We start from the raw sequence: 25,000 nt of genomic DNA, 5'->3' as shown, positions 1-25,000 counted from the left end.
CAGACCCCCAGATCCCCCCCCCTGAGGGACAGCCGTGCCAGCGTCAAGAACTGATACAATCTCCTCAGTCGCGGTTGCCCCCGTGCTGGCAGGCTGAAGCGGTGCATTGTGGGTAAAGTGTAATGACGGAGGCCTGTGGTGTTCCCTGCAGCTCCCTCACCCTGTCCCTCGGGGGCTGACAGAGTGGGAGGACCCCGAGCTCCAGCGGCCTCAGAGTGCAGAGCGGGGGGCTCAGCCGGAACACGCGTGACCGCGGCCGCGTCCGCCGGGCTTTCAGCCTCGCGCTCGCAGCCATGGCGACCGAGAGCAGCGTCACGTTACACTGACGAGGAAGGACAGTTATGAAACAGCGCACGGGGTTCCTGGTGTGTGCAGGGAGGGGGAAGTTACTGGGTCCAGCGTTGCTCAGTTTCTGTAATATACAGCAGTTTCCCTGTTACTGAAGGGAAAAGCGTCATATTCTCTCTCATTCTCTCTCTCTCTCTCTCACACACACATACACACACACATGTGTGTTCTCTCTTTCTCTCTCTTTCACACACACACACACACACACACACACACACACACACACACACGTGCGTTCTTTCTTTCTCTCTCTCTCACACACACACACACACACACACACACACACGTTCCCTCTTTCTCTCTCTCTCACAGACACACACACACACACACACACGTGCGTTCTCTCTTTCTCTCACACACACACACACACACACACACACACACACACACGTTCGTTCCCTCTTTCTCTCTCTCTCTCACAGACACACACACACACACACACACACACACACACACGTTCCCTCTTTCTCTCTCTCTCTCTCACAGACACACACACACACACATGCACACACACTCCTGCTCACACACCTGACTGGAAAGGACCGAATGTCTCGGAGGTATTGACCTAGAGTAACCCTCTGTACTTCTGGCACAGATGGCACACGCGCTAGCTAATGCCCTTTCTTCAGCACTCCGCATTTTTATAGGCCACGGGAAAGCAGTGACAAAACAAATTTCTGCAAATCCAATTTGAGCTCCATATGAGGATGTTTCAGATGGAAATCACTCCAGGCTGCCGCAAATCGCCTCTCAGGTGTACCGCCCGGCGTACGTGCAAGCATCCACATTTTTTTTATTTTTCCCGCAAGCTTGTCGGAGAGCTTGTTTCCGTGGCAGCGGGACGGGGGGGGGGGGGGGGGGGGGGAGGTGGTGGGAGGTCAGGGGAGGAGGGGGCTGGGAGCAGCACTCTGTCAGAGCCCGAGCACAGGGGCCTCGGGGAGCTCTCATGTTGCCGGGCTGCAGAGAGATAGCTCTCCTCATCTCTCCAGCCGGCAGCGAGCGCCCCCCCACCCCCCCCACCTCCCCCTCCTCCTCCTCCCCGGGGCTTCTGGGATTAAGTGACTTAATGGAGGAAAAGCGGAGCGCGGAGGAAGGGAGCCCCGGGGGGGCTAGGGGTTTGGCGTGCAGCGGGACGACAGCCGACCTGCCCCGCAGAGGGGCCCAAAGCTGGGGGGGTCAGGGCCCCCACGTCCCCGTGGGACCCAGCGGAACTGACGTTGCTCTCCGAAGGGTGACAGCCAGCCCAGATTTCCGCATCCCCGCGCCGGCGTGGACGTTAATCCCTTAAGAGGGTTACGGTCAGAGCGTGCTCGGAATTGAGTTTTGTTGTGTTGTTTTTCTTCTTTCCCCCCGTGCCATGGGAGAATAGCTCCGCTCGCTGTGTCAGTGACCCCAATCGGGGGGGGAGGACAGTGACCTGAAACTGAACTCCAGCTCCAGGAACAGCAGTGTGTCTGCTCCCAAACTCCCCTCTCTCTGTCTGAGGGGTTACGCTCCAGTTACCGGGGGAAGCTGCGAGACCACAGGGAGTCCACCTGGTTTCTTATGTATTAGACACACATGAGGAGGAGTTAGACCTACAGAGGGGAAGGCTGGTATGATTGACAGTGAGTAGCGGTGTGAGAAGGGTTACTGCAGCTGCTGTCCAGTCACCTGTATGTTACAGGCAGGTCTGGAGTAAAGCAAATCCCCTCATTCTGTGTAACTCTGGCTGATAGCAGAGGCACAGCCTCCGTATCACCGTGCTGCTTCTGCTAGAGTTTAATTGTTTCCAGCTCCAGCTGTGGGGGAGGGGCAGGTAGAGGATGGGTGAAGGGTCAGAGTTGAAGGTCAGGGTTGGACTGCTGTTAAGAGCCGGATTGCGTAAGAGTCCCCGCAGTCGGGTGAGGGTAGCCCTGAGGTATGGAAAAGCAGGGGTTTCTCCTCCTCCGAGCATTCTCGCGTCTAGCAGGTTGCAACGGGGTTGCCAAAAAAGCACCGCACGGCAGAGGGCAAGAGAAAAAAAGGATGCGTGTGTCCCTGTATCCTCCAGCGGGAAGCAGCGTGGCAAACACGGCTTACACTTCCGTTTAACTCTGAGAGGCGCCGCAGCTTTGCCACCGGGCCGTCCCCAGCACAATGGCCCCCGCTGGAAAATGTTACAGTTTCCTCCCGAAAGGGGGGGGGATCTGCGGCTGGCGGCAGGCCTGCATCTGGCGCGCATGCAGACGGAGCTGCCAGGGGATTTCGCGAGATGACTCACCTGTGGCGGCCTGCTTTTTTCCTCTCTTTCCTGGATTGCGATGGCGTAACAGACGCCGGTGCCATTTTCCCCTGGATTCCTCTGCGGCGGTTTTGACAGCTTGGCTGGCGCTCGCGTGTTTCCAGAGCGGTGTGGAGACACGCAGGAGCGTGTTCTGGAAGGGCCAGGCGTGGAGCGGGCGGGCCCCGGGCCCCCGGGCTGTTTGCCGCTCCGCGCCGTTAATCACCGTCCGGCGCTCTTACTGTAATTATCACATTTACTCACAGACGGGAAAGCCGAGGCCCCCGGCGCAGCCTGCCCGCCCCCGCTGCCCCCCCCCCCACACCCACAGGGAGGAGGGGGAGAGGGGGGCGCCATTCCAAAGGAAGTCCCCCCTCTACCCCCCTCGGTGTCACGGGGGGCCTCTGCGCTCCATGTATTAATAGCTTCAGCTGTGCCCCAATTCCCAGTGCAGTAAAAGAATTCTCCCTTTCTTTCCAGCTGGATCACAGAAGAACACGTAGCCTGGAGATTTGGCATGTAAGTACACTTCAGTTCTGGGATCAAAGCCCGCGGCGAGCGAGGGGAGAGGGGCTGGGTCCTTCAGGGGCGGGGGGTGGGGCGGGGGGGTGTTTGGGGTGGGGGGGGGGTGCGCTTAAGAAAGGGCAGGACGGCCCCTGGAGGGAGACCGGGAATGCCGTTGCTAAGGAGGCGTGTCAGAGGCTGGCTGGTGTGGAGCACGCACTGCGGTTTGGAAAGCCCCCCCACCCCACCCCGCGCCACCAGGGGTCAGAGTTCAGGGGAGCGGGGGCCGGGACGGAGGCTGACGGACAGGCGGCCCGCTTAAAAGGAGCCCCGCTCGAGATGAAAGAGGCAGCCGATTACAGAGTCCCCGCCGCAGCTAAAAGGAGCCCTGGATCACACTGAGCGTGCCCGGCTGCCACAGCTGAAACGATCAGCTGACGGGGCGGGGGGGGGGGATGGGGTGGGGGGTGGACATAAAAAAAATGGGAGGCTGGCGAGCCGAGTGCCGGGCCGCTCGGGGCATTGAGGGTTGTTCAGGGATAAACGGGCACATCTGCTCTCGCAAACGCCGCACGTTCGCAGTTATATTTATAGTTTATCTGTCTGCGGAGAGAGCGCCTGGCCCTCCTCCCACAGCCCCGGCTCCCTCGCACATGTGTTCCACAGCAGGCTCGCCAGGGTGAGTCAGCCCGGGGGGCGCAGGGGCCGGCGTGGCCCGGCCAAAGTTCCCACCATCTGGCGGCGTCGCTCTGAGCACGCCCTCGCCCCCCCCCCCCCCCCCCCCCCGATTCCCGAGGAAGTCCCGGCGGCGAGCCCGCTCCGCTGCGGCGCTCAGGACCGCGGCGCGTTTGAAGGCTGCTCCCGCGGTTAAAAGCCTCCGGTAAACGGGATGCCGCGCGGCTCTTTGTTCTTTGATCTGGGTTAAATGGGACAGGTGAAGCGCCGCGCGCTCAGATCGCAGGCAGGCTCTTACGCCCGGCCGCTAATGGGGAGCTGTTTGTTCCCGTCACCTCAAAAGGCAGCAGAGAGGCCGCTCTCCGGCAGACTGCAGGCTCTTTTTTCAGCTCCTCGTTTGGGGAACAGAGGGAGCCGGGGAAGGCGCGGGAGGGTAGCGCCTCAGATCCGCGCCTCGGGGGCGAGAGGTCGCGCTGCCGGGAGGTTCGGCGGTCGGGGCTGACCGCGCGGGTGTCAGACGCCACTCTGTGATCTCCTCTCTCTCCGCTGTCACTGGGTGACACTGTGAACACGCCGCGGCCTCAGCAGCCGCGGGGCTGTCTGTCATCCCAGCACCTGCCCCCTCAGCACGGCTCAGCCCTGGCTGTACACGCACACACACACACACACACACACACACACACACACACACACACACACACACACACACAGGGGCTCGGGGCTCAGCAAACCGGCACTAACCTCCAGTTCTTACTGTAATATGCTCCTGTGCATTTCTGTGCTTTCCCGGATGTGTGGAGGGACCTGTTGGTTGCCACGGCGATGCTGTGATTTCATACGCTGATCCGCGTGTCTCTGGAAGAACAGGAAATCCGCCTGATATTATTTCCTTTGGGCGAGTTCCTACTGTGTCCCAGCCGCCCTTGACCGGGAGTTGGAGGGGTGGAGCAGAGGAGGGAGCGGGGACGGGCACAGGCCCACGGGGGCTTGCCGGGACCATTTATTTCTTTATTTCTAACCCCTGGGCTCCCCCTTCCTCCTTCTCCTCCTCCTCCTTGCTAAGTGCAGCCAAGCTCTTTTCCCCAGGGCTCCGAGCGTTGCCCAACCCCCCCCCACCGGCCCCTGTCACGCACTCCTGCCCTGCTCTCCATCCGGCCCCTGCGCTCCCTCTCCCTTCGCGGGGCCATCAGTGCGGCTGCTATCAGACAGGCCGCCGTGTCTGAACGACATCCTCTGTCCCCTGGCAGGGGGCACGGTTTCCTCCCGCCGACGCAGATACCTTTTGTTCAGACACGGCGGAGAGCGATGCAGTGTTTTATTGCTCTGGAAAGCTTGCAGCTGTGCCCTTGGGCCTGGGCAAACATTCGAGCCGGCCTGCCAACTTGGCACTGCGCTGGCAGGCACCGGCCGGGCTGCCGGCTGCGTGCGAGTGGGCGTTATTCCTAACGGCCCGCCGAGCCTCCTGGCGCTGATAAGCCGGCGCGCGCGCAGCGGAGCGGCCGCTCTCCCCCCGTGATAAATTGCACCCTGAACGCCCGAGCGGTCGAAGAGAAAGATTTGTCAATATCGTATATTTAGCTTGGCAGCGGCTTTTTCGAGCTCCGTTACCGTGTTATTAGCGGTTCTATTTTTGGACGCTGTGCGTATTTTGATTGCCCGGTTTTTTTTTTTGCTTGTTTTTTTTTTCCCGTCTCCGAGAGCCCCCGGGAGAGCACGAGTTGAAAGGAAGTGCAGAAATTGTGTTTTTCTAATCTTAATGTAGATGAGCGGAGGAGCTCTCCTCGCTCGAGTGTAACGGGGAGAGCAGCGCCGCGTAGATCCTGCCTCCTCGCCCCCCCCTCCCTCCCCAGCAGCCCCCCAACCCCCCCACCCCCCCTCCCCGGCGTGCCCTGCCGCGGCTCGGCGTCATCTTTCTTCTTGGCAGACAATATCGTTTCATTACTACTGGAGCGCTTCGCTTCCACCCGCGTCATCAGCAGCTCCCCTCACAGCCCCCCCCCCAAACCCCCCACTCCGGACCCGCGAGAGCTCAGGCTGTCTGCACGTTACCCGGGAGGCCGCGGCGCCGCTGGGGACAGGAGCCAGGCCCCGGCAAGGGAAGAGGGAACGGCACTGACACTAAATAGCGGGCTGAGAATGCACCCGGAGGGCCTGAGACAGAGGGGCACGGCCTCGCACAGGGTCTCTGTGTTTTTTTTACCCATGCTGCTCAGCGTCAGCATGTGCTTAGGTGAGCCTTAATTAAGCCTAATTACACAGGAAGAGGATGAGGGCTCAGGGGCCACCGACGCTGGGGACGGCCATCGCGTGCGGCGAAACCCGGTCAGGCCCCGGGAGCGGTGCGGGGGGGGGGAGAGAGAGAGGACGGCGACAGAGGGCACGCTCCACATTTTATTCCCTCTCTGCGCAGAACGGAGCCAGCCATAAAGCAGAGAGAGACATTAACGTGCTAAGTACAGGGCTCTCTGGAGCTGACAGTATATTACTGCTGCCGGGACCTCGGACTGACTGAGGGCGTTAATCCGCTCTTTAATTCTGCTCTTTAAGTCAGCGCTCCACCACCCACCCCTCCCGACAGCCCCCCCCCCCCCCCCCCGGATCAGGTTCGGGACAGGGGAGGTCTGCGGCCGCCACTGTGCTCCACAGCACTTGCTATCTTGCACCAATCGAAGCAGCACTCTCACCCCCCTCTCCCCACCCCTCCCCCCAGCCCCCTTCCATTAGAGCTCCGTTTCCCGTAGATCTCGTATTTCAATTAGCGGGCAGCTCGCCGCGGTGGTATCGACTGGAGATATTTACACAGGTCGCTGCCTCTCAGCCTGCCTCCGCGCCCTGCATTTTTAAGCAGCCGCTCGGGTTTCCGTGGCGAGCGGGGCGCGGCCCCACAGTGCCGGAGCAGCCCTCAAACGCCACCGCGGCCGGGCCCTCGGCACTGCGCAGCCTCGCCAAAAATCAAAACCAGACCTCCCTCGCAAAAAACACTCTCAGGCTCTCACAAAAAATTATATTTAGCCAGTTATTTATTTTTATTAGCAGGATGTCCACTGCTGGGAAGGAAGAAATTACCTGTGTGTGTGTGTTTGTGTGTGTGTGCGTGTGTGTGTGTGTGCGCGCTTGTGTGTGCGTGTGTGTGTGTGTGTGCGCGCTTGTGTGCGTGTGTGCGTGTGTGTGTGTGTGTGCGCGCTTGTGTGCGTGTGTGTGTGTGTGTGTGTGTGTGTGTGTGTGCGCGTGTGTATGAATGTGTGTGTGTGTGTGTGTGGTTGTGTGGTTGTGTGTGCGTGTGTGTGTATGAGTGTGTGTGTGTATGTGTGTGTGCGTGTGTGTGTGTGTGTGTGTGTGTGTGTGTGTGTGTGTATGTGTGTGTGCGCGTGTGTATGAATGTGTGTGTGTGCGCGCACGTGTGTGTATGAATGTGTGTGTATGAATGTGTGTGTGTGTGTGTGTGTGTGTGTGTGTGTGTGTGTGTGTACGCGAGCCCTGTTCCTGCACGTTGTGGAGCTGCGTGGTGCGGTTGTGTAACCCGATGCTGGCCGGTCTCCCGAGCGACAGCGCCCTTGTCATCGCGCTTTTGACGTGCCCTGCCATCTCGTCTCCCGATTAGGCGTCAGCAGGCGACTCCCTGTCACCGGGAGTGATGTCGGGGTCTCGGCGTGACCGCCATGGGCCTCCCCCTCGCCGCGACTCGCTCCTGATGCAGGAAAGCGTTAACGTCCCGGCGGCGGCGAGGTGCTCTTTTGTGGTCAGAGACGGCGAGAGACGCTTGAAGGTTTATTTATAGAAGGCATGCTGCCATACAAAATTTATCGCCGTTTTTTTGGGGAAGCAAAAACAAACACTGTCAGTTAAAGTGCCCCAACTGGGACGTCCGTGTTTGTGCTGAGGAAAGATTTATGGAACACTTATCTGCTTTGGGGAGCGTTGCCTTAAGGTGGAGGGAGGGGGTGAAAACAGAATGGCTAAAGGAGGCCAGTGTGTCCTGTGATACAGTGTAAATCCCCTCCACCTTAACTGGAACTCATATCCCTCCTCCGATTTAGCTGTTTTTCCATCATCTACATAAACAAATATGTTATGCAGCGGTCTGTGACCATGGAGGGGGGTAGTGGACGCTCTAGGGGGGTAAAAGTAAGGTCTCGGAGTTCTAGCCGAAAAGAAAAACAGATGAAATGAAAGGCCGACCCCGGCAAGGGTTTACCCTGAACTCCCGCAGCTGGAAAGAGGACGTGAAGTACAGCTAATGCTGAGGAGCAGGCGTGCCCGTCTGAATCACGGTCAAAGGCAAAGCGCGGTCCAGAGTTCATCAGTGCCCGGTCCCTGCAGCACTGCGACCATGTCTGCTGCCCTCTGGAGCTATCTGCTCCCTGACTGACGGACCCCCTGAGAGTGCTGCTCTTTCCCAAGAGCATCGTCACCTTACTGAACTGGGCAAGGAGAGGGAATGGGAAATCCATAGGACTGAGTATATATCGAGGCTAACAGAGGCTTAGACAGAGGCTAGATGGCTGTTTCAGACAGTGCAAGTGTTCACCTAAGGACAGGAACTGAAATAATAGGCAGAATTCCTTCTTGCAGATGCGTTGCCATTGATATTATTGGCGATGAACATGCTGAATAAAGATGTGATCAGTCTGGGTCAGTTTTTTGTTTTGTACTGCAGTTCAGGTGATATGTCTCAGACACACGGCTGAATTCGGTAAATGTTTGCAGGGGCGGAGTGGGCTAGTTCAGAAAATCTGAAAGGCGCTGCACTGTTGCTGTGCAGAGAGACCCGATGCCTGTGGAGAAATCCACTTTCAGACTGCAGGAGGAGAGACAGGAGCTGTTCCTCCACTCTCCATGGCTTTCTCTCTCCCTCTCTCCGTCTGTCTCTGTCCCTTTCTCTCTGTCCCTGTCTCTGTTTGCGTCTCTCTTTCTTCCAGCCTCTTTCCCTCTTCCTATCTCTCCTTCTCTCTCTGTCTGTTTCTCTCTGTCTCTCTCTCTCTCTCTCTGTCTCATAGCCCAGCGCAGTGTGAATGGGAAGCCGGTGGCTGTGGCACTGCGCAGCCGTGTGCGGGGTTTCCTGCAGCTGTGCTACAAAGCGGAGACTGTCTGTAAAGCGGAGGCCGCGTGAGCGAGGCGTGTGGCGCGTCTGCGCGGCCGTGCCAGGCCGTCCGCGGTGACTCACCCGCCCCCCCCCCCCGCAGAGCACCTACTGTACCGGGTCAGCAGTGAAACAGGAAGCCGTCTCCGAGCGCAGCCCTCCCCCGTGGTGTCGGCTATCTTCCTGCAGCTTTGGATAAACAAACTAAAAATACATCTGTACATCCCAAATGCTACATCTCAGCAGGGCTCTGCCTGTGTCCCTGGGAAGCGAGCGAGAGAACGCCCAAGCGTTCGCTTTGAACAAGGCACTGTATCTCCAAGGCCTCCCCCCCCCCGCCCCCGAGCTCTCTCCCTCCCTCTGTTTCTCTTGCTCTCTCTATCCCTCTCTCTCTCCCTCTGTTTCTCCTGTTCTCTCCATCTCTCGCTTCCTCTCTCCCTCCCTGTTTCTGCTGCTTTCTCTTTCACTCCCTTTTTCCTGCTCTCTATCCCTCTTTTCCTCTCTTCATCCCTCTGTTTCTCTTGCTCTCTCTATCCCTGTTTCCTCTCTGTCTGTCTCTCTTTCTGCTGCTTTCTCTCCCTCACTCTGTTTTACCTCCTCTCTGTCCCTTTTCCCTTCTTTGTCTCTGTCTCCCCTGCTCTCTCTATCCTTCTCTCCCTCCCTCTGTTTCCGGTTCTCTCTCCCTCCCCGTTTCCTGTGCTCTCTATCCCTCGTTTCCTCTCTCTCTCCCTCCATCTCTCCCACCCTCTCTCCCTTCTACGGCTCTCTCTCCCTTGCTCCCTCTTGCCCTCCGTCTGTCTCCCGTAGTCTCTCTCTCCCTGTTTCCATCTCCCTCTCTCTCTCTCTCCCTCGCTTCCTCTCTCTCTCCCTCTGCGCTCGCTCTTTGCTCTGTCCCCTCGCTGGGCGCCGCCATGTGCACAGCTGCGGAGAGAGGCCCCTAAATGACAGATCATTATCATGCTAATTAAGCCACTTTGTAACTCCCGCTCATCATTGCCCTGCTCATTAATGCTCCGCTCAGTGAAATTGGATGGCATTTATTACACTGTACAGGATATTAAGGCACGTGTTTGGGGTGAGCGCGAGCTGTCCTCTCCGAAGCGGCAGCCTCGCGTCTTTTTCTGCGATGAAGGTGCGGTAAAGCTGACGGAGATCCGCCACGGCCGGCAGGAGCCAGGCTCTCGACAGCGCGCCGGGGCGCCGAGCCATGCAGACACAGCCCAGATTGCTCTCAATCCCCAAACCGGTCTTCCTTTTTCCCCTGGGGCTTGTTCCGAGTGAATCCTCCGCCTCGGGGTTGCGGGGGGGTCCCGATCTCGGCAGAGACAGGGGGAGCCTGAGGGACGGGCTCGTTTTTGGGGGGTTGCTACCGTCCGGTCCCGGCCAGCTCTGTGCCCGGTCTGCGGAAGCACCTGAGCGATCAGGGCGAGGGCACCGTTAGCGTGCGGCGTATCAGCGCCCGCTGACAGCAGGCCGGTATCACAGCAGCCATAACCGGCCGCTGCCCCGATAGCAATAATCCCCCCGCAGGTGCTGGCTCGTCTGGCAGGAACCACGGCGGCCTTATCGCCTGCCCGTGAGAACAACGCGCTTTTATTGCGTTAATATTTCACCCGGCCGCGGGCTCCGGGGGGGTGGGGCTGCCTTGGCGAAGCGCGCCGGGGGGGGGAGGGGGGGGCGAAAGGGGGGGAGGTGTGGACGTGACCGGCACGGTGTTTTCATACTGTTTAGGGAAATTTTTTTAGCCCTCCTTCGCAAGAGTCTGTGTTGTTTCAGATCCCCCATGAGCTCACAGCGAGGTCAGGGAGGACGCAGTGACCGGCTGTAGCTGACTGCGCTGGGCCCGGGGGGGGGGGTCCTCCCAGCGGGGCTCCGGTGCTTTCCGGGCTTTTAAAGAGAAAGCGCAGTTTCCCGAGCGGACACCATGAAAAGGCGGTATCAGTGGCAGCTGGGTCTTTGCTCTGCCTCCTCGCAAGGTCTCCTAGAAGGCACTTCAAAGCGGAGCTGAGGGCTGGCGTTTAAACGCTGACCGGCAGGGCTAATTGCAGTGCGAACGGGAAGCGCTCTGAGAGGAAGGTGAGAGATTACGAGCCGCCCCCGGGCGTTTGAGAGCGCGGCCAGCCGCACTTGGTACCGGCACTGGCGCCTCGTTAGCGTCGGGCGGGGGGGGGTGGGGGGGGGGATAGAGTGGGTGCGGAGCAGGACAACCGATCGCACCGTTTAGTCTCACCGCCAAGGGGAGTGTCATAGTGGAGGAATCCGACGCATGAATGCGAAGTATCCTGCAGCTCCCTCAGTGATCACAATCACCCCCCCCCTCCAGGCTGTGGAGGAAGGGCAGTCTGAGTCTCTGACTTCTTAAACTTCCTGTTTGCCGTTTCCGTAGGTATGCCAGCAAATTGATGTCTTATCATTTGAGGGCGAGAGGGGAGGAACTTATCAGAGCAGAGCAGCTTATCTTATCTCAGTGAGTGCGCGTGGTGTTTCTGATTAATATTTTGGGACCGTGTCCCCCCCCCCATACCCCCCCCCCCCCAGTGAATGAACCTCGCGTGTCATGTTTCCAGTTATTCAGCTGAGAGTGAATGAAATGATCGCAGGTGAGATTACAGAGGGTCTAACCGGATCACCTGTTGCAGACGGGAGCAGACATCTGTTTTTTGTCCGTGGGTGGGGCTGCTTCTCTCTTGCGCAGTTTTTCAGGCTTTCCTGGTGTTGCTCTGTTTAAAATGGCTGTTCTCCCTCCCCACTCTCTGCAGATGGTACGCCCCACTCTTCACCCTCATCTTCCTGATGATCTTCTGCTACGCCCGCATCATCTACGTGGCCAACAAAAGGGTGAGCCGCTGCCTCGCACCAGAGTTATGAGGAAACCGTCTGCTGCTCAGTAAAGCCACAGAGAGGCCACATAACATTACATTACCTTATAGTCATTTAGCAGATGCTCTTATCCAGAGCGACTTATATGGTTGCAATTTTATCCAGCTTTATCCAGCAGCTGGATATTTACTGAAGCAATTGTGGGTTAAGTACCCTGCCCAAGGGTACAACAGCAGTACCCCAGCAGGGAACTGGACCAGCAACCTTTTGGTTACGGGCTGAACCATGTAGATACATGTCATTTAAAACCGTTTTTCCTGTCAGCGGTTCGCATTTTAATATGCAGCACATAAATTACTAACAGGCACGCCAGCACACGCGCAGGGCCTCATAACGAGCTCGGCCAATCGGCGGCAGCAGCTGCAGGTGCAGGCAGATACCCGCCCACAGGCGTGTTCGGCTATTCACACAGAGCAGCCGGGCTTCGGATCAGGGGGACAGAGTGATCTCTGATTGGAGGCGCAGTCTCACCCGATGGAGGATGAGGACGGCGAGGGGGCGAGTCTCACTGCCGTCAGAGAGGCGGCCGGGGGACTGGTGTGATCACAGGGCGGGGTGCGAAACCCGGCGCGCCCGTCACAGAGGCCCCGGGGCGGCAGTCCAGGGGCCGCAGCGGCTCTCAGCGCCTGGGCCTCCAGGCACCGGGGGGGGGGGGGGCGATGTCACAGGAATGACACGGCTCCCAACGAGCCAGTTTAGAGTGCAGTGACTCACGTGTGAAGAACAGAAAAAGGCATTTCAGTGCGTGAATATGCGAACCATGCTGCACATGTCTGCTCTCTTACATCAGCCAGCCGCTTCACATTCTGTGCTTAACACAAATAAGAGTTCCCTAGGCTGTGTTACTCTTTGCACTCATATACATACACATACATATATATAAAATGCCAAGATACGTACACACATATATATGAATATAGAGAAAGAAAGAGAGCGAGAGTTAGGTGGATAGATAAACAGCAGTGTGCATTTTTTTTGCAAAAAAAAAGTCGCATACTCTGATATTTTGTTGGACCGCTTTTAGCTTTGATTACGGTGCGCATTCGCCGTGGCATTGTTTCGACAACCTTATGCAACGTCACAACATTTATTTCCAGAGTTGCGTTCATTTTTGGCTAAGATCTCGTAGTGACAACGGGAGAGTCAAACCACTCCGTAAAGTCTTCTCCAAGCACATCCCAAAGACTTTCAATGGGCTTAAGGTCAGGACTCTGTGGTGGCCAATTCATGTGTGAAAATGATTCCTCATGCTCCCTGAACCACTCTTTCACTATTTGAGCCCGATGAATCTTGGCTTTGTCGTCCTGGAATATGCCCGTGCCATCAGGGAAGAAAAAATCCATTGATGGGATAACCTGGTCATTCAGTACGTTCAGGTACTCAGCTGACTTCATTTTATGGCCACATAACATTGCCGAGCCTAGACCTGGCCAATTGAAGCAACCCCGGATAATTTGCTTATTTTAATCCAAACGGCGACTTTTTTTTGGCCAGGCAGTGTAGGATAAGGCTATTATTCCCCTTTCAGTTGTCCTTGTTAAGCAGGCTTTCCCATCAGCGAGTGCTCCAGCCGTCGCTGCCTGCTGCATCTCTCCCACAAAACCAGACAGAGCAGAACAGCGCTGTTCCAGGGAAACCACTTCCTCATGAATGTTTTATGTTGTTTGAGGGTGCATTTCTTCCTGAAGGAGTCCCCCAAGCAGCGTTCAGGAAGAAAAAAAACGATCCATGCCACCCCCCCCCCCCATCCCCCCCCCCCCCAAATCCGTCCATTCATTTCCGATGCCGTTTGAGGCACAGACATCTGGCGTGGGGTAGCCGCGGCGGTCAGCAGGCTGGGAACACGTCCCAATCAGAGCGAGGGGATATCGGGCGTTTCAGGGATATCGGTGGCCACTCTGAAGAAGGCAGAGGTGCACAACATTGCACAGGTTTGCCCCAGTGCGGTCTGATTTGACCTTGTTAGTGTGTGTTTGGATGGGTCTGAGGAAAGGGCTTTTCAGTGCAGATGAGGGATGGCCTTCTGTGTGGCTACTATGATCACAGGCAGGCTGCCAACATGTGAAAAATAATCTGTCTTCTTTTTAATCTTTGCGGCTATCAAGTGATAGACTACGTGATCGAAGCAGTTGCATAGAGTTTCATAAGCAGCCAGTAATGTGAGCCAAATCAGAGGTATGAATAACAGTGGATCGCTCAGTGTGGTGTATCCCCATATGTTAACGGTGGCAGTGCTTCAAACCCCTTTTTCCTAACAACGTTTTTCTAAGAATCAGAAAAGCTGCGATACTTTCAAAGTCAAAACACAGTCACATTTACTGCCTGTCACTTGGCTTTTTCACCTTTCAACCTTTGACCTTTGTGAGCCAGACAAGCCTCTGTGGTACTTTATTGGTGCAATCCAGTGAGGGCTGGAGGGAAGCCATACGGTTTGAGCTCGGAGTGCAGGAGGGATGCAGGGAACAGGGTAGCCTCCACCTGATGACGAGCCACATTGATTAGACAGGCAGTTGCTCTGAGCTCTGCAGCTTGGACCACGTGCTCCTGCGGTGCTTGTGGAATTAAAGGTATTTGTAAAGAACTCATCCCTTATCTCTCCAAAGATACAGCAAGCCGTCTCACATGAAAGAATTTCAAAGGCTTTAAGGGAAAGAGAGATCTGAGGTGGAGCTTTGGGGGGGGTGGAGATGGGAAAAAAAGAGTTTGTCTTTGTATCTGGTGTCTTTTGATGGTCCCGCGGCAGGCCTTTGCGTATCGGATACCTGCTAACATGAGGAGTGGCAGGTGTCTCAGAGCTCCACCTGATCCCGCAGCTGTGCGGCTCCCGGCCATCTGAGTGTGGGTGTGGGGGAGGGCTGCTTTCTGCACCACCCTGATCTGCTGCCAGCGCTGGGCACACACATCCACATCCACCACCTCCACCCCAATCATCACACACATCCACCACCTCCACCAACACACACATCCACATCTACCACCTCCACCTCCACACACATCCACATGCACCGCCTCCACCTCCACCACCACACACATCCACATCCACATCCACATCCACCACCTCCAGCAACACACACATCCACATCCACCACCTCCAGCAACAAACACATCCACCACCTCCACCATCACACACATCCACCACCTCCACCAACACACACATCCACATCTACCGTCTCCACCTCCACAATCGCACACATCCACATCCACCTCACCATCACACACATTCACATCCACCACCTCCACCTCCACCACCACACACATCCACATGCACCGCCTCCACCTCCACCACCACACACATCCACATCCACATCCACATCCACCACCTCCAGCAACACACACATCCACATCCACCACCTCCAGCAACAAACACATCCACCACCTCCACCATCACACACATCCACCACCTCCACCAACACACACATCCACATCTACCGTCTCCACCTCCACAATCGCACACATCCACATCCACCTCACCATCACACACATTCACATCCACCACCTCCACCAACACACACTTCCACATCCTTCAACTCCACCATCACAGACATCCACATTCACCTCCATCACCACACATATCTGCCTCCTCCACCATCACACATATCCACATCCACCACCACACACATCCACATCCACCACCTCCACCATCACACACATCCACCACCTCCACCTCTACCACCACACACATCCACATCCACCACGTCAACCACCACACGCATCCACCTCTACCAAAAAACACATCCACCTCCACCACCTCAACCTCAACCATCACACACATCCACATCCACCACCACACATCCACATCCACCACCTCCACCTCCACCACCACACACATCCACATCCAGATCCACCACCTCCACCTCCACCACCACACACATCCACATCCACCACCTCCACCATCACACACATCCACAACCACATCCATCACCTCCACCTCCACCACCACACACATCCACATCCACAACCTCCAGCAACACACATCCACATCCACCACCTCCACCTCCACCACACACATCCACATCCACCACCTCCACCTCCACCACCACACACATCCACATCCACCACCTCCAGCAACACACACATCCACCACCTCCACCATCACACACATCCACAACCACATCCACCACCTCCACCTCCACCACCACACACATCCACATCCACCACCTCCAGCAACACACATCCACATCCACCACCTCCACCAACACACACATCCACATCCACCACCTCCACCTCCACAATCACACACATCCACATCCACCTCACCATCACACACATCCACATCCACCACCTCCACCTCCACCACCACACACATTCACATCCACATCCACAACCTCAACCATCACATACATCCACATCCACCACTTCGACCTCCATCTCCACACACATCCACATCCACTACCTCTACCTCCATCACCACACACATCCACATCCACATCCACCACCTCTACCTCCACCACCACACACATCCACATCCACCACCTCTACCTCCACCACCACACACATCCACATCCACCACCTCTACCTCCACCACCACACACATCCACATCCACACACTTCCACCTCCACCACCACACACATCCACATCCACTCCCTCCAGCAACACACACATCCACCACCTTAACCATCACACACATCCACCACCTCCACCGTCACACAAGTCCATGTCCACCACCTCCACCACCACACACATCCACATCTACCGTCTCCACCTCTACAATCGCACACATCCACATCTTCCGTCTCCACCTCCACAATCGCACACACCCACAACCACCTCACCATCACACACATTCACATCCACCACCACCTCCACCAACACACACATCCACCTCCACCACCACACATAATCCACATCCAACACCTCCATCTCCACACACATCCACATCCTCCACCTCCACCATCACACACGTCCACCTCCACCATCACACACATCCACATCTACCACCACACACACCCACATCCACCACCTCAACCATCACACACATCCACATCCACCACCTCCACCTCCACCACCACACACATCAACATCCACTACCTCCAGCTCCACCACCACACACATCCACATCCACCACCTCCACCTCCACCACCACACACATCCACATCCACTACCTCCACCTCCACCACCACACACATCCACATCCACTACCTCAGCCATCGCACACATCCACATCCACCACCTCCACTACCGCACACATCCACATCCACCACCTCCACCACCACCTCCACCTCCACACACATCCACATCCACCTCCTCTACCTCCACCACCACACACATCCACCACCTTCACCTCCACCATCACACACATCCACATTCACAACCATCACGTCCACTATCACAGTGCACAGGTCCTTTCTATCTCCCTGCAGATAAAACCCAGGGCAGAGGACATTAACCCTTTAATTGCAGGAGAGTTAGAGCAAGAGCTTCAGCAGCAGGAGCAGCAGCAGGAGCAGCCCCCCCCACCCCCATATTTCCCTCTGACAGCGCTTCCGCTGAGCCATCCCCACGAAGCCTCCACACCAATTTAATGAATTCACAGGAAGAGCGCAGGAAACCATGGAAACGGTGAGTGGATGCGCAGCCAGCCCGCCGCTCCGCTGGAAGACGTGCGGAATCCGCCGTGACTGAATTACGTGTGGCCTTCTCTGGCGACCCTGGCCAGTGCTGTCCCCCGCACCGCGCTAATTCCTCCACCGCTGAGGCGCAGATCACGGGGCGTGCCTAAAGAGCGAGCGGCCTCTCCGATGGGGGGGGGGGGGGGGGGGGGGAATGAGGGCTGAGGCGCTGCTTCTGCTCGTTTGGGCCCTGCTGCGTCCGCTCTTACACACGCTATTAGTCCCACTCGTACTGCCAAGCCGTAATCCCGCTCCCCCCACCCCCAAGGGCCCCCCTCCTCCGTTCCCCCGGTCTAATTGGCGGCCGGCGTCAGCCCATAATGGCCGCCGTCTCCGCTGCCTGCGCAATCAGTCTCCCCCAGCTGGGCCCGGGCTCTCTGGAGTGTGTGAAAGCCGTTTGCTTTTTTTTTTTTTCCTCTTGCGCTGTAATAGATTGCCTCGGGTTTCCATAAACCTGGCCGCTCACCGTGGGTGCAGACAGAGCGATCCTGTATCCCCCCCCCGGAGCAGCTGTCACCACGGCAGCCGCTGACATCCCCTCAGGAGGGAGTACAGATGACGGGCACCCGACCCCCCCCCCCGCCGCCCGCATGTTGGCAGCCCGTGCCACAGGCGCACATGTCCCGGCGCTCTCTGCTGGGGGTCGCCGCTGAGGGTCCCGTCTGAGTTTAATCACCGGGCTTTCATCTGAGCGTGTGATTGGAGGGGTTCCCACGCCGCCGCTCCTGACGGATCCCGGCCCAGGCCCCCAGCCAGCGCTGATTGTGATCGTTTGTGCTCTCCGGAGAGGAGCGTGCTTAATATTCTGTTTTGATTGGAGCGCCGCGCGGCTTTTCTGTTTCACTTCAAAGATCCGAGAATCCTCTGACCTTTTTTTTCCTCTCGCTGGCGCTAAAGAAGAGCGCGTTCACCGCACTTCCTTTCCGTCCCGTTTTCTCTCGTTTTAATGAACCGATTTACAGTAGGAAAACAGTGTCAGTAGACATTAGCATTCAAAAACAAGATGTATGAATATGTGTCATTTAGCTTTTAATGAGAAATGCAAACGGTTTGAAACTTTCGGTTCTTTTATCTGTAACTTCAGTACTCTGCTGTTCTGGCTAAGCAGATTCATTACCTGCGTAATATTCTTCGAGTGCGTTTTGGAACATGCCTCTGATTCACAGTCCTGGATACAGAGATGCAATCGTGTGTAATTATGTCTAATCCTGTGTAATAGCCAAATGTAGGTGCTGCCTGTGCCTGTATGATGTACACGTCTGGATAAAAACACTGCACGTGGACTGACGAAGCAAAGGCCTGCGAATGACGAGTCCTAAACTGCGTATGAAAGGCCTGGGAATGACGATGTCGCAAACTGCACGGCGTATTCGGTGACGTTGCTCTGATCCATCCCCCCCCACCGCTGCGGGAAGGCTCTGAACTCATTCCTCACCGAGTAAGATATCAGCGTGATTAACGCAGGATGTGGGGAGTGAGGGTGCTTTTCCTGTGAGACCGGAGAGAGCAGGGAGGGAGGGAGGGAGGGAGAGGGAGGGAGAGAGGGGGAGAGAGAGAGAGAGAGGGAGAGAGGAAGCGCTGCTCTGAGCCTTCAGCTCTCTGCTCATGACTAATGAAGCACGCACTCGGCAGGCAGCCCCAATTAGCCCAGCGCGGCGCGCCGGCCGGCACGCTCGCCGGGACGGAACAGCCTCGGTGTTAATAATGTCCAGGAGCAGCGCGGGCCGCGGAAAGCAGAGATTAACTGCTCCTCCACGCTGCAAGAATGCTTTTATCTGAATAGGAAATTGGGCTGCTGTCAGGGAGAGACCGAGAGCAGCACGCAGAGCGGCAACCTCCACTGCTCTCGCCACACGAGTGTGTGAGTGTGTATGTGTGTGTGCATGTATGCGTGCACGTGTGTATGTGCGTGCGTGTGCGCACGTGTGTATGCGTGCACATGTGTGTTTGCGCATGCATGTGTGCGTGCGTATGTGTGCGCATGTGTGTGTGTGTGTGTGTACGCGTGTGCCTGCGTGTGTGTGTGTGTGTGTGTGCGTAGATGTGTGTGCGTGCGTGCGCGTGTGTATGTGGGCGTGCGCGTGTGTGTGGGCGTGCGCGTGTGTGTGTGGGCGTGCGTGTGCACGCGTGTGTGTGTGTGTGTGCGCGTGTGTGTGGGGGCGTGCGTGCGTGTGTGTGTGCGTGCGCGCTTGCATGTGTGTATGTGTGTGTGCGTGCGCGCGTGCTTGTGTGTATGTGCGTGCACGTGTGTGTGTGGGCGTGCGTGTGCACGCGTGTGTGTGTGTGTGTATATGTGTGTGCGTGTGTGTGTGTGTGCGCTTGCCTGCTGCGCAGTCTCCACTCTGACCTTCAGCGCCCTGGTTGGCTCGCAGCCCGCCCGGCTCTGTGTGTGTGAGGAGCGCGTGCGTCCCGCTCGGAGCGGCCACGTCCTCCACCTGCTGTCAGGAAGTAACGGAGATGGAGAGCTCCTCGGCGAGACGGCTTTATTGAATTCCTCTCAGTCCTCCCTCTCCACGGGCGCATTAGGCTGTGCGATAGCGTGAGCTGATTACCAAACAGTGGATTAGGAGAGACGCACCGCCGAACCCGCGCACAGCCCCCCTCCCTGTTTACAGACAGACCGCCGTCCGCACCGCGGCGCCGCCTCAGAGGGGCGTAGGCCGCACCCCTCCGACTCCGGCGGGGCCACAGGCTGTCAGAGGGAGCGCTTTATGGCGCTGCGCAGCTGAGCGCGTTTTGCATGTTGGTATCTGTTGGTGTGTCGAGGGCCGCTCTGACATCCTGCTGCGTCCTCTCTTTTTAAAGCTCCGCTGCTTCCCGTGTCTCTCTGAGTGGAGGGACACAGAGAGCGGCGTTTCCTGTGGTTGCTGCACAGCTCTCTCTCCACAGAGACCTGTTCCTCCCCACTCTCCCACCTGCCTGCTTTGGGCCCCCCGCTACCACCACCTCTCCGAGGGGACAGAGGAATGACAAAGGACCCTGTCATCCGCTCCCTCCCAGAGCCAGAGCTGTCCCCACCTCCCAGGGCAGGGCCCACAGCCTCCTGCGGGCGCTGCTCACCAGCCAAGCGCTCTAGCCAAATGCCCCTCGAAGGGAGGCAGCGAGGCGATTTGGGTTCCGTTCTGATGAGCTAAAGGGGGGGTGGCTGCTTAAAGGGTAAACGCAGGCGACGCCGCCACCTCGCTCCCGCCGTAGCCGAAAAAAGAGGGGCCTTCCGCCATCAGTGAAGCCCGCTGCCACCGCGGGGACTGCGTGCAACGAGCATCGAACGGCCAGCCCCTGCCGGCTCCCGCTGAATACAGATAACGTAATTGAATTAATTTGGTCTGCTCGGGCACCTGTGTTTTAATAGCGCCTCGGAGCTGATTAAATGAACACGCCGCGGGGTCGGGAGCATCACGCGCCGCCCGTCCCGCCGCGAGGCGCGCTATTCCCCCCCCACCATCCCGTTTGACAGCTGTTATTGACCCGCCTGCGGCCGGCTCAAATCTCAAAGGGGTGTACTTTTTCGCTATGTCGTTAAGTCGTTATGTTTCTGATTTTTTTTTTTTTTTGCCTTTTGTGAGAATGTTGTCAAACCAAGCCATCTCTATGGAGACCGTGTTGCAACCGTTAAGGGAACAATCAGCTAGAGAATTCTACCCCCTCCTTTGATGCTTTATTTTCCAGCATTTCTGTTCAATGGCTAGGACACATAACAGCACTTTAGCTGGATCTTTAGTCTTGTATGTAAAGTAAGGCAATGTAATGAAATGATGTCCCTACCCTGGGGCAGATTGTAGCTCATGTAGTTCGTGTGCCTCCACACCTTCCAAGTGATGGCACCTGTGAGGTGCTGATGCGTTCACGACATCCCCATAAATCTGTAGCACATCAGAAATATTTATCATCTACCATCTTTACATTAGAGAACTAACAGGGCGATTACCAGATCGGTTGGCTTCTGTGGTGACCTTAAAGTGCAACAAATTAGGAGGCCGGTCCCACACTTCACAGTTTGGCTGATGCTGAAATTACTGAAGCGTGCCGTGAAGGGAAAAATCACCTGCATTATGGCTAAGTGCGTCTGCTGTTTTTTTCCCCGCATGCGCTCTTGCGAGCAGCAAACGCTCCGTGCTCTGTTTGGCAAAGTCTGGCCAACTAAGCAGTTCGGGGGGAACGAGCACGCTCGTCTCCCCCTCGGCAGGACACGCACGTCGCCTGGATCCCGTCCAAAGACGACGCCGCGTCCTCCGAGCGCGGAATCCTGCCGAAACGTGCCCGTGGTCTCCTCACTCGCTCCCGTCCGGGCCTGACTGACGGCTCACATTCACCTCTCTTCCTCAGAGGGCTCCGGCGGTCCTGCTCAAATAGCAATTTTAGAAATGTGTATTTACCCTCCTCCGTCTATCATAATGACAAAGATCAGGCACGCTGATCGCTTCCATCCCTGTCTGCCGATCGGCGGTGACGTCCATTAGCATAATGAAAATGCTTTTTAACAGCATAAATACCATAATAAGCACAAAGCACAGATAATGGCAATAAATGAGTTGTGGCATTAATTAGTTGTGGCATTAATTAGCTACGTTAATCAGGCGTTAATCATTTCAGTCGCTTCAGAGAAATGTATGATGTTGCGCAATGTATGGAATGTAGAGTTTACAGTTCCCATGTGACCGAAATCTGTTCCCTTTTCCCCCTCAGATGCAGTCCTGGTTTGGGACATTCAATCCGGAACGGGAGCGGAGGAAGGTAAGAGGAGCCAGCGGGGTGTGTGTGTGTGTGTGTGCGCGCGCGCGCGTGTGTGTGTGTGGGTGTGTGCGTGCGTGTTTGAGATCCCAGGGCTGCGTGGCAGCGCTCAGGCTAATATCCCAGAGTAAGCCCTGACAATTCACACAGGAAATCCAATCGGCTTCCAAAGAAAACGCTCCCATCCTCCCCCTCTCCTCCGAGCCAAACAAAAACACATCTGCTTTCGCCCCCCCACCCCCCCCGCCTCATCACACCGTTCCTCGCAGCCAGCTCTGTAACCGAGCACCAGCCGGGAGCAATCTGTTATCGGGCCCCCGTTCGCTCCGCTGGAAGTGCAGTGAGGTGGAGAGCGCGTTTTTGGCACGGGAGAGTCCCCGAGGGATCGAGCACGGGGGGGAGGGAGGAGCGGGGGGCCTTGAGGATCCTCCGTCGATAGGCCCCGTTGACCGTTAACCCGCCAGGATAGCGCTGCCGGCAGGGTTTGATCAGTCAGCGAAGTGGCGTGCGTTGAGATGCTGGGATCGGTGACGGCTCTGGGTTATTTGAAGCTGCTGGTAATAGGAACCTGCAGGCTGTGTGGGCGTGAGCAGCCTCCCGCAGAGCCCCCCCCAGAGTCTGCTTGACCTCTGACCGGGCAGGAGGCTGAGTGGCCCGCCTCACCGCAGGGTGCGTGACTCTGTGCCAGTCACTGTGCCCTCTGCACGGGCTCGGAGCTGCCTGCAGGGTCTGTGTGCCACCGCGGGTGAGGGGGCGGGCTGGGAGCAAGCGGGGATCTGCAGGTATTGAAGAGCGTCTCCTCTGCGTGTGTGCGCGCGCATGTGCGGCAGAGCGACTCGGGTCCGGGTGCCTGGGAGGTCTGGCTGTTTGATGTGCGTCTCCAATCAGTCGCCTTTCATGTGTTCTGAGAGACAGCTGGCGACTGTCCACCGGCCCGCTGAGCCTTTGAAGGGAACAGGTGCGGTGCTCTGTGCGGGGCTTTGGCCTCTATCCTTACATCATATTAATCCACTCCCCCAAGTCGTTATTGGTCCTTTTACCGGAAGGATCTCGCCCATCTCACTGATCCTCGATTGCCAATTGCCTTCCCTTCTCATTTCTGTTGGACCACACAGTCTCCTTCCTACTCGCATAGGCTCCTCCCACCTCACTGATTCAGTTATTCAGGCCCTTCCTGTGTCAGACCCTTGACAGACCTGTCCTTCCTCCCTCACTGGCTTCTCTCTCCTTGCTGGCTCCTTAGTCCTATTTGTGATATGGCCCTATGGGGCCATATCACAGACTCCTCCCTTCCCACTGGCTGCTCGATCCGTATTGGTTCCCTATCACACAGGCACCTCCCTCCCCACTGGCTCCTCCTTCCTGAATGGTCTTCCATCATGCAGGCTCCTCCCTGCTTGCTGGCCCCTCCTTCCTCACTGGTCTCACAGGCACTGCCCTCAAGTTCGTGGAAGTGAGAGAGGAACCCTGTGCATTGGAACTCAGGTGACAAAAGGCTAAACCCAGGGATTGTGAGGCAGGATTAGAATGCGGATGTAAAGAGAAGGAGAGGGAGAGGGAGAGAGAGAGAGAGAGAGAGAGAGAGAGAGAGAGAGATACAACCCTCTGCATTCTGTTCTCCTCAAGGCACTCTCACTTAACCTGGGATTACAGCGTCTGGGAGATCGGCCGCTATCAGCAGGCGGGATAGATCAGCTTCCTCGCAAAGTGCAGTTTAATTCCGTGGCCCCATCCGCCGCTCCCCCTCTCCCCCCCCCAGTTTCCGGAATCTGGCGAGGCGCGGAATCGATGCGCCGCTCGGAAGAGCAGGCTTCTGACGAGCGCTCGTTACCCAGGCGCTGTTTTTAAAAGGGGGAAATTAGCTGAAATGAGTTTACAGGCGGAGCGCCGGCCCCTTCCGCCCCTCGGTGACAGGAGTATTCCCCCTCGGCGGGGTGGATCGATTCGGAGGCCAGCCGTGTCAGACAGGCCGGGGCGTAATAAAGTACAGAGGCGCACCAAGCCCTGTCACCTGGGGGATGAATATTGAATTGGGACTAAGCCAAGGCCGGAGGTGTTAGGTAAATGCCTCGCAGTCAATGTTCCTGTGCGACCTCTCCCAAGTCCTTCGCCCCTGCCTCCCTCGGCTCCTCGCGGCGACAGCTCCGCCTCCAGCCTGTCGCTGGCTCACCCCCCCCCACAAATTAAACCCTGCTCTCCTTTTTACACCCCTTCATTTGGAACGGGGTTGGGGGGGGGGGTGTTGGGGAAGGAAGCTCCTCCGTTCACAGTGCGAACCGCGGCGTCTGTCAGCCCCCCCCCACCCCCCCCGGGGGCCCTGGGAGCAGCGACGCGTCCGCAGATCAATGGGCGCATCGATTCACCTTTAATTCGGACGGGAGCGGCGAGGGAAAGCGGCCGCGGCGCGGGAGGAGCGTGTCTTCGGCGAGGCGCGGCGGTTTAGGGAACGGGGCACTGTAATGAGAGCTGACAGGGGAGCGGGAGCGTAATTGGGTGGCAGCGCTCGCTGGCAGGCAGAGAGAGAGAGAGAGAGAGCGAGAGGGAGCGAGAGAGAGAGAGAGAGAGAGAGAGAGGGAGAGAGAGAGGCACGTCTGGCTCCCGCTCGATAAACGAGCCGAGCGATGCGCGGCTCCCTTCCTCTGCGCTGATTTGAATAATGAGGGCCTTTAATTTGCCCGTGGCCCGTTCGACAGCCCCCCTTCCCCCTCCTCCCCCCGCTCCCTCCCCCCCGCACGCCGCACTCACGGTAGGGCTCTAATTGCCTGTCTGTGCGTGGAGAGTGCAGGTTCTGCCCGGCTGAGTGCTCTCTCTCTCTCTCTCTTTCTCTCTCGCTCCCTCTCTTTTTCTCTCGCTCCCTCTCTTTTTCTCTCTCTCTCCTGCTCTCTTTCTCTCCCCCGCTCCCTCTCTCTCCACTGGCCCCCCTTGGCACC

General features: G+C 57.2%; 1 protein-coding gene across 1 annotated transcript in view; it reads left to right on the top strand.

Annotated features, from left to right (window-relative positions):
* si:dkey-100n23.5 (G-protein coupled receptor 1) overlaps positions 1-25,000 on the top strand; it is a 127,631-nt gene that overhangs the window by 54,611 nt on the left and 48,020 nt on the right. The window contains exons 8-10 of the mRNA XM_036545441.1: positions 3,071-3,109; positions 11,609-11,687; positions 22,026-22,073. Coding sequence (XP_036401334.1) covers positions 3,071-3,109; positions 11,609-11,687; positions 22,026-22,073 — 166 coding nt within the window. The remainder of the gene's footprint in view (positions 1-3,070; positions 3,110-11,608; positions 11,688-22,025; positions 22,074-25,000) is intronic.

The sequence above is a fragment of the Megalops cyprinoides genome, chromosome 14 (assembly GCF_013368585.1).
Source record: "Megalops cyprinoides isolate fMegCyp1 chromosome 14, fMegCyp1.pri, whole genome shotgun sequence".
NCBI lineage: Eukaryota > Metazoa > Chordata > Actinopteri > Elopiformes > Megalopidae > Megalops > Megalops cyprinoides.
This window is presented reverse-complemented; position numbering and strand designations above follow the sequence as displayed.